At 44.7% G+C, this 13,050-nt stretch overlaps 1 protein-coding gene across 1 annotated transcript in view; it reads left to right on the top strand.

The window, feature by feature from the left end:
• The window catches only part of LOXHD1 (lipoxygenase homology PLAT domains 1), a 132,722-nt gene that overhangs the window by 24,622 nt on the left and 95,050 nt on the right, over positions 1–13,050 (top strand). The window contains exons 5-9 of the mRNA XM_088054653.1: positions 844–942; positions 2,641–2,789; positions 5,744–5,867; positions 7,630–7,880; positions 9,643–9,778. Of these exons, the coding sequence (XP_087910779.1) occupies positions 844–942; positions 2,641–2,789; positions 5,744–5,867; positions 7,630–7,880; positions 9,643–9,778 (759 nt within the window). The remainder of the gene's footprint in view (positions 1–843; positions 943–2,640; positions 2,790–5,743; positions 5,868–7,629; positions 7,881–9,642; positions 9,779–13,050) is intronic.

Genomic DNA, 13,050 nt, shown 5'->3' with positions numbered 1-13,050 from the left:
CACCTTCCCTTCCCGCACCTTCCCTTCCCTTCTTTTCCCTTCACTTCCCCCTCCCCCTTCCCCCTTTTTTTTCTTTTTTTTTTCAGAAAAGGGTGGCCACCTTCACATTTTTGTTTCATGCAATGTGACTGATGTTTCAGAGAATCAGAGAATGTTTTGTGTCCATCCAGTTCCATTCCCTGCCATAGGCAGGGAAATTTTCCACTGGACCAGGTTGCTCAAAGCTCCATCCAACACGGCCTTGGACATGCCCAGGGGGGCATTGACAACTCTGAGCAACCTGTGTCCCTCACCACCCCCCAGTAAAGAATATGTTCTATACATATGTAGTCTAAATTTCTCCTTTTTCAGTTTAAACCCATTATTCCTTGTTCTGTCTCCATGATATTATTTCCTCAAAATACTTGCTTAGTATAAACTAAAGTTTCAAAAGAGCTCTAGGACAGAACTGGGGTCAGGCTGGAGCTTGGGCAGGCTCCATAACTCATCGACGTTTGGAAAAAGCAAAGCTGGTCCATAGGTCCAAGTTCATTTAATGCCTTTGTATCCACATCAAAATTTTCACTTTCTCTTCTATTTCACTCTTCAGTGTCAAGGCCAGGAACCAAGTGATCTGTCCCCCTGCCCTGGGCAGTGAATACGCAGTGTCAGAATCCTTCCTATGGATTTTATTCCTCTTGTGGAGAAGGGGGTCATTGTACCAAGAGCCACAGCTCAGATCATGCTTTCAAGATAGCATCAGCACAGCCTGAATTGGTCTGTATTGCTGTGTTTTGCATCAAACATAAAACAAAACATCACCGAGTTATTAATGTGCTGGGATTTCTGCCTCCCCTATTGCAGTCAACAAATACGTGGTCCGGGTTTTTACTGGTGAAGTCAGCGGCAGTGGAACAGATGCGGATGTCTTCATTAATATCTTCGGTGAGAAAGGAGACACAGGTATTCAAATGCAAATAATTTCCTAAAATATTTCCTCCTGCTCTGCAGGCCTGTGATCTGAACAACACACACACACACACACGCAGGCAATCTGGCAAATACAGAATAATTTGGCTGAGTGAAAGGCACAATAAATGGTGGCGTTAACTCTGGGGGCCCTCACATCCACAGCCCCTGAAAGGTGCATCTGCAATGCAGCAGTTGTGGCTGGGTGTGGGCATAACTCAAGTTACCTGCCATTAAAAAAAGCAGGCTCTGGGAAAATGCAGCATAAACCACCAGCAGAAAGCAGTGGAGCAAGTGCCAACCCACTGAAGGGTCCAACACCAATGTGTATTTACAGTGAGAGCTGTGTGTCACATTTTCTGGGTACCTGTATGGATAATGACATTCCCTTCTCCGTGGCAAAGGTGGTGGCAAAGCCTGCTTGGGCACTTATAAAAATAATTTCAGCGAGGTTTAGATTAGTTGGGTTTGAATAGCTTTTTTTTTAAGAAATATTGTAATTATTTTTAAATGTAGGTTTTGCTGCAACAGCGGTCTGGGAACTCAAATTTAAAATAAAAAAAAGAATATTATTAAAAGATGTGCCCAAACCAAGCTCTCTGGGCCATGGAGAGAAGTGGGTGGAGATTCCTGGAGATTCCTGTAACCAGGGAGCAAATATTATCTTGCTTTTACACTGCACCTATCCTGACAAATTCAAGAAATAATGATATGATGTCTGCCTAACGTCCCTGAACAGATTATAAAACCTGGAGGATGGGGCTCATCCTTGATTAATCCTCCAGAGTTTTACAGGGGGATCCATCTGATCTCACTGAAGACATCCCAAAGTGGGAGTCTAAGTCTTAGCTGGGTGTCCAGGCACTCTGTCATATCCACACAGACAAATAACACCCCTAGAGAATAATTCATCCTCTCTGAGGTAAGAGGGGTGAGTTGCCCACTGACCTCTTTCTCGGCACTGGTGCCTTGGGTGGGTTTCATCCCTCTCACAGCATCACTCACACAGGCTGCAACCCAGGGCACACCTTTTATACCTTTCATAAAGGAAAACCCCTGTGAGATCAGGAAAAAGCCAACAGCCCTGGCTGGGTCCTAATTTGAAAATAAATCCTTCCTCTCGGACACAGCAAAGAATTCTGTTTCCTGAAATGTCAGAATCTGCAGCTTGTGACCAAAGCCTTTCGTGAACAGTTTGGAGATTTTCAAAGACAGTAAAAATAAAAGGGAAATGTGGTGATATGAAAAAAAAAATTAAGAGCCATCTGGATATATATTTCTGAAAGCTCTGAGAGCTGTAAGTAACTGTGACATTAGAATGGAAATCCTGGTCTTTTGTGTGCTTGAGAAAAGGCACCTTTTTTATGAGAATATAAAGTCCTCTGCCTTTGCATTGAATCCTGGGTGCAGAGAACTGATATCTAGGGAATATTTGATTCAGTCAGTGGTGACATTCCTAAATATTCCTTCATTTACAAACATGCATATGCCAGTAACCCTTTCCTTCTTGGAGTTAATATTTATTACTTATTTGTTTGGTTTTGTTTTTTGGTGTTTTTGCTTTGTTTTGTTTTTGTTTGTTTGTTTTTTTGTTGTTATGGGGTTTTTGGATTTTTTGTTGTTGTTGTTGTTTGGGTTTTTTTGAGGTTTGGTTTTTTGTTGTTTGTTTTACTTTTTCTTTTTCCCATTCAGGTGTGAGGAAACTGGACAATGACAAAGACAACTTTGAAAAAGGAGCAGAAGACAAGTTCACTCTCGATGCTCCAAATCTGGGAAAGTTAAGAAAAATTAATATCGGGCATAATAACAAGGGTGGCTCCGCTGGCTGGTTCCTTGCAAAGGTTAGTTACTCCTGAGACATTCAACATAAGCATCTCAAGGGCTCAAAATATCTCACCCTCTCAGTGGCCTGGTACCAAGAGATGTAAGGATAATTGCTGGTGACACAGGTTACTGAGAAGGACACAAATCATTTCATTCTCTTGACTTAACTCATTACCATGACCATAAAAACACCAGAATCCAAGAGTTATCTGTTGAATCTGTTCACAATGAAAATTTGCAGACTTGTAGCTTGCCCAAATTTAAGTGATTTATCATCGGCTCAGCAAAAGATACATGCTCGCCACAAAGACCCTTTTCTTCCACTTTCCTGTTCATTTTAATCTCCTGCTATGGAGTAGGAAGGTGTTACAGCTTTTAGTGTAATGGTTGAAGGAATATTTTAGAAGGGGAAATCTATGACTCTTCCCTCTGGTCTCATTTTCTTTCCTCTGTTGATGTAGTTTAACACAGCTGACTTGAATCCACAGAAGACCTGACCCCATATTTGTAAATCCTTAATAACAGGATAGTTCAATGTAATACAAATGCAAATATTAGCACGTGTTTCTCCACCACCACACAATGCAGGAAAAGTTACAATATTGGCTGTCCATGAAAAATATGGAAATGAAAAACAGTGTAGTTGTGCTCAATGTAATAAATAGGGGGAGGTAAAAACCACAGAACCTCGTTCTCACATCACAGGTGTAATGATTTAATTTTTGGTGAGATTGGTGATGTTGCTCAAGTCCCAAAATCTGGTGTAGTGACTACTTGCAGCCAACACACCAACCCTATATGCTGCCATAAGCCTCCAGGACATTTACAATTAAGTAAAATACAACTTTGGCCTTACAAATTCAGATGGAAGGTTGGACAGCTGAGCTGAAAAAGCTCAGCTGGTGTCCACTGGTTTTAGATGTTTTTCTGTAATTTGGTTAAATACTTAGCCACTCTAGTGTTGTCACTCCAGGAGGAACCTCTTCTCATGTTTCTTGTGTTTTCAGAGCAGCTTACACTCAGAGATGATTTTCCACCTCTAAATGTAAGGATAAACCCACTAAAAGGAGCCCAAAGAGGATCAGCTGGTAGAGAGGCATTGGAGTGTTGATATTTCTCCTGAACTTGTCTATTTTAGTCTCTAGCACTCCAGCTCTCTCATGCTGACAATCCCAGCCCTGGCAGACACTGCTGTCTGTGTCTGTTGAGGTACAGCAGGACTCAGGAGTGCTACAGGCAACAGCACGGTGTGGGATGAATGACAGGAGGGGAAGCTCTGTTTCCCAAAGAATGGTTTCACAAATTTATCAGAAAGGACAGGTTTAAGATTCTCCCTCATTGTTGAGAAAAGTGTCAAGGGCTCTCTATCCACAATTGTGATTTTTTTTTCTCCCCTCGGAGACATAACCCACACAGAGGAGTAGAGATTTTGATTTCTTCTCTTCTGACCGAAATCCTTCAGTATTCTTCTCTGCTGGTTTAAAATACTATAGTAACTCTATGGCAGCATTCAGGAATCCAGCAGAAGATACTGGTAAGAAACACCTCAGCAGAAGATGCGAAAAACTAGTCTAATATTAAAGGGGACTATTGTTCCCCAGCTTGTTTCAGCAAAATATCACAGAATTCTAAAACAGTCTGGTTTGACAGGGACCTTAAAGACACTCCCACCCCCCTGCCATGGGCAGGGATATCCACAATCCCAGGCTGCTCCAAGCCCTGTCCAGCCTGGCCTTGGACACTGCAGGGATCCAGGGGCAGCCCCAGCTGCTCTGGGCACCCTGTGCCAGGGCCTGCCCACCCTCCCAGCCAGCAATTCCTTCCCAATATCCCAGCTGGGCCTGCCCTCTGGCACTGGGAAGCCATTGCCTGTGTGCTGTCCCTGCAGGCCTTGTCCCCAGTCCCTGGGCAGCTCTCCTGGAGCCCCTTTAGGCCCTGCCAGGGGCTCTCAGCTCTCCCTGGAGCCTTCTCTTGTGCAGGGGAGCAGCCCCAGCTCTCCCAGGCTGGCTCCAGAGCAGAGGGGCTCCAGCCCTGGCAGCAGCTGCGTGGCCTCCTCTGGGCTGGCTCCAGCAGCTCCACGTCCTTGTGCTGTTGTTGCCCAGGGCTGGGGCAGCTCTGCAGGTGGGGTCTCACCTGAGCACAGGGGCACAGAGGCACAATCCCCCCTTCCCCTGCTGCCCACGCTGGGGGATCAGCCCAGGGCAGGGGGTTCAGGGCTGGGGCAGGTCCAGCTCTCACCCCCAGCACCCCCAGGTCCTTCTCCCAGGGCTGCTCTGTCGATTCTCTGTCCAGCCTGTCTTCGGATTGCCCCAGCCCAGGTGCAGGGCCTTGCACTTGGCTTTGTTAAACCTCATGACATTTGCACAGCTCCACCTCACTGTGGTCTAAGAGCCAAATCCTTCAAAATTAGAAATTGTTTCCTGCCACAGGGTTTTAATGGCTGCCTTTGCAGTGGTTCCACCCTGGAGTAACTAACTGTGATCTAGTGATATTACTGTGTCACACAAGCTCATCTGATGGTCTGGATTTGCCCTGAAATTCCTAGGCATTATTTTAAAACAAGGCTCTGAAGCAGAGAGAGAGAGAGTGCAGCCTGTTCCCAAAGCAGAACAAAGAGCTGTAGTTCAGCTGATGGAGAAGAGTAGCCATCAAACAGGCTCTGGAGAGAAGGAAGACAGGCCAGCCAGCTGGTCTTGATAGCAGAGACATCTGGTCTCGTACACCACAAGACATGCAGAGTGGGTTCACTGGATAAAAAAGAATGAAAAGAAAAACCTGGGTTTTTGCTCACTGATTGTCTGAAATTCTATCAGTACTAATTAGGGAGTGGAGTGGGATCTGCTTGTGTATTGAATATGTTAAATGCCAAGTGAGAGTGTGTACATTAAGTTTCTGCTCTTCTGCCACCCTGTTGTGTAAAACCTTTGCTTTTCCTGTGCTGTTTTTCAACGTGGTGTCTCTTTTCTCTTAGGTGATCATTGAGGACATTGGCAATAAATGTGTGTACCAGTTCCCAGTTGGACGCTGGTTTGCTTTAGACGAAGATGACGGGAAAATACAGAGGGACATTCTTGTTGGGGGCACTGAAGCCACAGGTGAAATCATGAGCCGGATCTGTGGTGGGAAATGGGAAATTAAGGCTATTAGTCATGTTTTCTTTAGAAAATTGAATGCTTTATGCTCAGGGAGACCTGCAGTGAGGCATCTGCTGGTGATAGTGTTTTGTGTGAAGGTTCCTGGGCTGCCAACACATTTCCCACCTTTGTGTCTCACCTGTGAAGCTGTGCAGGACCTACATGCTGGTTTATCACCTGGTGGCCCTGGATAAGAGGCTGATGGTCAGGGAATGAAAGATACAGCTTGTACCTTCAGCAAATTTCTCACCAGCACTCAAAGTGTTTGTTATTTCCAAAAGCAGTGAATATTGTACTTCAGTTTCTTGTCTGGGGAACTAAACAACCTTTTACAAAACAAGAAACACAGTGCTGAGCCCTAAACCAGTCTTTTTTATTATCCAACATGGCTAAAGCAAAGATAACCATAGTTTATGTCTCTGTTAAAAGAAACCTGGATGTAAAGTCCATAAAAGAACTTGTCATGAGGCAAAAGACTATTTGGATAATATGACAATTATTTGGATGTTCTGCCTGTATTTATTTAATAACATGAAGGCAAACACTGTGATGATGCATGTAACAGCAGTTCTTTACTTCCTTGTATGGTCTTCAACATCTGCAGTCCTCGTATTCCCCCCTGAATAAGCATGAGGGAAAGTGGTCTGGGTGCAGATCCCTCACTGCAGGATGCTTGTTAGGAAAAATCAAGGGAAAAAAACTGAAAGAAATGTAATTCAATCCCAAAAAGCTTCCTTTATCTTTTACCATTCATGACTGTGTAATTTATTTTTCTGCTCTCTGGAGTTTTGTTGAAGATATATCAACAGTAAAGCATGCTTGAGTACAATTTTTAATGCAAATTTCAAAGGGAGGATTATTTGTAAGAGAGTGAGTTCTGAAGTTTTTGCTTCATCCCAAGTCCCTATAGAAATTTTTGTCTGATTTAATCAAAAAATGTAGCTTAGGTCTCAGGTATTTTCTGCATGCTGCTATAGTGTTTAAGTGCGTATTTGATGACATGAGACAGATCTAAGATTTGCTTTTCTGTGATGTAAGACTTATGGGAAGAAGTGTTTTCATTCTTAGACCAAGAGCTGGAGATAGAAAAAACCCCCCAGTGACACTTTTATGTAAATAGGTTTCTTCTAAGAAATACTTTTCTTTCTTCCAGCTGGGCTGATGCCTCTCCCAAACCTTGTTTTGCTGAGATCTGTGGGTTCTCACAGTGACTGTGGAGGTCCTGATTGCTTTAGCATTATAGGCTAAAAAACAAGTAAACCCAAAGTTATCAGAGTTTTGTGGTATTGCAGATTTTGCCATCACTGTTTAATGCAACACTTCTCCATCCTTTCAGCATTCTCTAACATATCTGCTGTTTGATATTTCTCAAAATCAAATTACTTACTTGCCAATTCAATTTTCTTGCCTTTCTTCACCTAATCAACACCACAGAGTGAATAAAAAAGAAAACTATTTTTTTTCCATTGGGCCATGGGAGGCCCAAACAGGGAGTTTGTCACCCCATGCCTGTTTCTCTTGGGCAGTCTGAAGGTAGATGTGTATTTCTCAGCATTATGTGTGAGACAAAAACAAATGAAACAGTGCATTGTGTGTAAGTCAGAAGCTAAAATAGACCAGTGGGAAATCAATAGCGTCTCCGACATAAATCCAATCAAAGCCATAACTCTCAGACTCTTTTCCTCCCTCCTTTTTTCCCTAATCAAACTTCTGATTCCTCCAGGCATTGTGTACAATGTGGCTGTAGTGACAGGAGATATCAGAGGAGCCGGCACCAACTCCAAGATCCACGTAATTCTCCACGGCTCCAAAGGCTTAAAGAACAGTGGGAAGATTTTCTTGGAAGGGGGTGAATTTGAACGTGCCAGGACAGATCTCTTCAATGTGGAGATAGCTGCCCTTCTCAGCCCTCTCAGTAGAGTCACCATTGGGCATGATAATTGTGGTGTCAGCTCTGGCTGGTTTTGTGAGAAGGTGAGACTTAATTATCATAAATTCATTGAATTGTTCAGGTTGGGAGAGACCTCTGAGGTCATGGAGTCCTAACACTGGGCCAACACTGCCAGGAGTTTTGTCTGCAGGCACCTGTCAGACCTGTTCCCCACTCACAACCTGACCCCGACAACCCAGAATGGTTTAAAAATAAATAAAACAAATCTGCTTTTGTTTGGAAGGCAATATCCCCGGTTTAACAAGGCAATATTATACATCACGCATGGGAGCAGCTGATTGCCTCAAAGGCGTGTTAGATGCATAAGTCAATCACTCGCTAATTGGGTTGATTGCCCCTCTGCAGTCACAAAGATAGAGATTATTGTTTGCTCAGCTCCAAAAGCACCTTCAGATGTTTGCCCAAGGGGCTGGACAGAAATGCAGCCTTGGATTGTGCTGAGCGTTTCAAAGTTATCATCTATGCTCAGACTTCCCTGAAGTTTCTAGATGCTGCTCTGAGGGCTCAGAAATAATGATTTAAAAAAACCCAAAGCCCAGTAGAAAGTGTCTGACCTCAGCTGCTATGGGGAGGCAGTGGAGGAATATGCAATTTTGTTACCCGACAACTTAGATTTCTTTGAGAAGAATTCTATGCAGCAGTGGAGGAAGATGTTGGAAAATTCTTCTAAGTTCAGCACATGGTGTGTTATCCCTATATCCGTGGGTAATGTTTGGTTTTGTACCACCCAGTACTTAGTACACATGCCAGAGATTAATGTGGCCTTGTGTTAACTCCCTGCATCTGTGACTAATGAGTTTTGTGCCAGCTAGCGCTTCCTTGTTTGCTTCCGCCAGTGATTAATATGTACTGGTAGATATCTTCATTTTGAGAACAGAGATGGAGTGCCAGAGCAAAGAATGATAAAGAGAAGTGCATCACAACCTGGACACATGTTTGAGATACTCTCCAGGAAGGAAGATTCACCAGAAGACCCAGGACCATAAGAGGGAATTTGGAGGAATGGGATGTTCCCAAATGACCACCAAAAATCCCCAAAAGACCCCTACTCATATCCAAATAACTTCAAGGAAATAATAAGCATATATTCATGTATTCAGGAAGTGTAATGAATATCTAATAGAAATGTGACAAATATGTATTAGTTTCATGTGTGGTCTTTTTGGTTGCTGCTCATGCTCTTAGGTGAAATTCCCATGCATCCAGCATTGTTAATAATTTTTTCTTTCCAACCCAGCAAATTGGTTGGAGAGTTTATTTTGGTGACAACACTAGATCATGTACAAGGTCATTAGGAGGAAATGGGAGGGTGGAGAGGAAGGCAGATGCCTACCCTGAAGCTACGAGGAGATTCAGTTTACCTGGCAAGCAAAATCAGCTTAGGATGGATCCTAGGATGGATGTTTGAGGGCTTTTTGTACCCTTTGTTTTCTGCAGAGCCCTGCTGTGCACTGGCATGGTGCAGGGCCTGTGCAGCATGCTGATACAATGCTGGCTGCTGCAGCCACCCTGCCTGCTCCCCTTCACCTCCTGGTGTTTCACCTCTTGGCTGACCCATTGTGATGTACTGCCGCAAAAATGGGAATAACAGAACAGATGAGTCGTAGTTGTACTCCAGACTGAGTTCTGAAACCAATCTGGTTCATATTGGTCCAGAAAAGCTGATTTTGAGAGCAGGACCAAGATCTCCAGCTCTGTCTTTGCTCTGTTTAGGTTTTCAGTACCAAGGTCCTGTGGGCTGCCAGTAGCAGAATATTCAATCTCACTTTCCCAATCCTTTCCCAGGTGGTGGTTTACTGCCCGTTCACTGGGATTGAGCAAACCTTCCCATGTGGGAAGTGGCTGGATGAAGATGAAGGGGACGGTCTCATAGAGCGGGAACTCTACGAAATGGTGTCCCTACGCCAGAAAAGGCTGAAAAGTAAGTGCAAGTGCCCAGGAGCCTCCTGTGACCATCACCCCTCCTCCCACCAACAACGCCCCCTGAGCGTCACCTGAGTGACATGGGTATATCCAGGGTCAGGGAGAGGTTCAAGTGGGTTCAGTCACTGGATCATATAATGGTTTGGAAATGACATTTAAAGGTCATCTAATTTCAACCCCCTTGCCATGGGCAAGGACATCCATTCTCTCAGGCTGCTCCAGCCCTGTCCAGCCTGGCCTTGGACACTGCAGGGATCCAGGGGCAGCCCCAGCTGCTCTGGGCACCCTGTGCCAGGGCCTGCCCACCCTCCCAGCCAGCAATTCCTTCCCAATATCCCAGCTGGGCCTGCCCTCTGGCACTGGGAAGCCATTGCCTGTGTGCTGTCCCTGCAGGCCTTGTCCCCAGTCCCTGGGCAGCTCTCCTGGAGCCCCTTTAGGCCCTGCCAGGGGCTCTCAGCTCTCCCTGGAGCCTTCTCTTGTGCAGGGGAGCAGCCCCAGCTCTCCCAGGCTGGCTCCAGAGCAGAGGGGCTCCAGCCCTGGCAGCAGCTGCGTGGCCTCCTCTGGGCTGGCTCCAGCAGCTCCACGTCCTTCAGATGTTGGGGCATGAGCTGCAGATTTGAAAATACTGCTTTAGGGGTGTAATTAAACTCCTACAATATTTTGAAGAATTATACTCATTTCCTTAAGGTCCACTGGGCTTAGGGCTGCCTCAGACATTATCTTTGCAGACAAGCCAGGCTACGTTGCCTATCACTACAGAAGCAAAGCTTTCTTACTTTAGATGAAAACAAAAACATAATAAGGAGAGAAACCTTGAGAGGGGGAATGGAAAATAAAACAAAACTCTTCCTGCTGACTTCAGCTATTTTTATTCCTGACCTTAGAGAAATGACAGGCCTGAGCCCTGTCCAGCTGTTAAAAGCGCCTTCCCGAGGCAGGAGGGTGCTGGATGCGGAGCCTTTTCTCTAGAGGGAGGCAATGGCACACGTTTGCTGGGAGGAGCTGCTCATCCATCCCCGCACGCTCCAGCCTGCTTCTGCACCAAGCCAAACACATATCGCTGCTGCCCGGCCCGCGCCGGCACCCGCCTGTAAACAGAATATTTTAATTAGGATAATAGGCTCGGTTTAATCCGAGAGTGCTTCGGGTGGGCTCCCCCTTAAACAGCAGTTCATTTGAATAAGCTTTATCTAAATGTTAGTCAGTGTTGTAACCACACTGCACCTCCAACGCGGTCCATTTAGCTAAAGCATCTGCAACCTTTAACCCCCTATTATCATCTCTGATTGTTATTGACAGGCTAATTCCCTCACCACTGCAGTGCAGGAGATAGACAGAGAGCATTAGCCTTGAGAAATCTGTGACCTTTAGCTGCCAGATTATAGAAGTGTAAGACTCGGAGTTAGAAAAGACCTATTATGTCATCTCGCCTATCTCCCTGTGCATACAGGACTGTCCCTTTCTGTAGAGATCTTCAGATCAAAGCTGGTTTGAGCCTCACTTGGGGTATCCATGGTGAAACGTTTCCCAGCACAGCATCCAGAAGCTGCTCCCGCAGCAGATTGCAGCTCCATATGTAGCTTGTATTTATTCTGTGGGGTTTTTTTATTCCCTCCTCTCCTTATCTTGAATGTTATCCTGGAAACTGTTGTGCCAGGTCTTGTCCTCCCTGGTGTTTGTGCCCTGGGGAATATTTGCCCTGGCTCTGAGAATTTCCTAAGTGCTTGGATACCTCGATGTGAAAGGATGAGAACCCAGGGCTGTGCCCAGCAATCCCTGGGAGGATGATGATGATGGTTATTTGGGGAAATGCCTGGCCTTCTCCAGCAGCTGCAGCCCTAGCTCAGCCACATCTCCCCTGGTGTGGTTTCTCCCTGACAGCCCTCTATCAGCATTTAATCCTGGTACAAGGTCCCGTTTCCTCCTCTGTGCATGCTTCACTCCTCCTTTCCCTCAGCAAGAGGTCAGGGAGGCCAAACCAGACAGATGAGAGCAGACTTTGGTGTCTGAATTGCACTTGCAGCTTTCCCCAGGGAAAACAGGCTTCCACAGAATTTGTTTCATTTCTGCTCATCTAAAACTTGCTGGTGCTTTTCTGGGAGGAGTGGTCATGAACATTTTGTGTATTATTAAAACAGGGGCAAAACTTTTTCTGAGAGATCCCTCTTCCCCTCATTTTTTTTCCAGTAGCTCATGTCTCTTTTTTATACAGTCAAACACTGAATAGACCAGTAAAAATCTAATTTATATGCATGTCATCATATTTTTATATTCCATTCTGGGCTCTGAAGGTCAAGCTGTGCTAGTGTGGGCTCAGGCATACCGAAAGGGTTAGCAATTCTCTCATTAAGGTTTGTTAATAATTCAGCTGATGTCTGAGTGAGGGAAGAAGGCTGTTCCCTATCCCATAGGTGCTGCAAGGCCTGCAGAAACACACATTATTGTCAATAAAGTATGCAGATGATGGGCTCTTTAGAGGAAATAATATCACCCTTATATACACAAAAATATTCTGGTATGAAAACCGATGTAAAATTGCTGCAGGTGGAGTGGACTTATGGTTAAAATGTTGGATGAAGACTTGAGATAAAAAATCTTGCAGATTGGCCACAATCTTAGGGTATGTCATGTAGTATATATAAAAAAAAGTGTTTACTGAATTTGTGTCAAATTTAGGCACTTAAATAATTTAAAATCTTTTGGAAAATATCTTTACACTGCTCTGAGCATGTCCCACATGATGCAGCCTCACTAGGGATGGATACCTGAGTGGGCTTTGAGACAACCTGTTCTGCAAGAAGCATTTTTGGGATAATTAGTCCAGCCTTGGGAGGCTGCTTATCTCAGGATGAGGGGATAACACATCTGTGGCCTGTTTCTCCTTGTTCCATACACAGATCAGACAAGTTTTTAGGAGCTACCTGGAGCTGCATTGCACCGTGCACAAGTAACTGGAGACTCCTTCTCACTGACAGAAGGGAAGATTAATATTTCCCTGACTTTATGGTCTTTGAAGCTTGAGTTGTAGGTATTTTGGCAAATGTAGGTATTTTGGCAAAATGAAACTACAGGGTTGGGTCACACCCCTGCATTACCCTGTTAGTAGAGTATAACAAGAGATTATGGTTCACCTGAAAAGAGGTTGTTTATGCTTTTCTAATTTTCTTTTAAATGAAATCTCAGAATTATATTTCCAGTCTCATTCCTGCATGTCATGCAGCAGCTGATTTTTTTTGTGCAGAAAAGGATGAAAGGTCTTTGTCTGTCTTC

The sequence above is a fragment of the Pseudopodoces humilis genome, chromosome 4, assembly GCF_049639895.1.
Source record: "Pseudopodoces humilis isolate 2021_Gansu_Grassland_sample_001 chromosome 4, ASM4963989v1, whole genome shotgun sequence".
Classification (NCBI taxonomy): domain Eukaryota; kingdom Metazoa; phylum Chordata; class Aves; order Passeriformes; family Paridae; genus Pseudopodoces; species Pseudopodoces humilis.
Note: the sequence above shows the minus strand (reverse complement) of the source record. Positions and strands in the feature narration are given on the sequence as shown.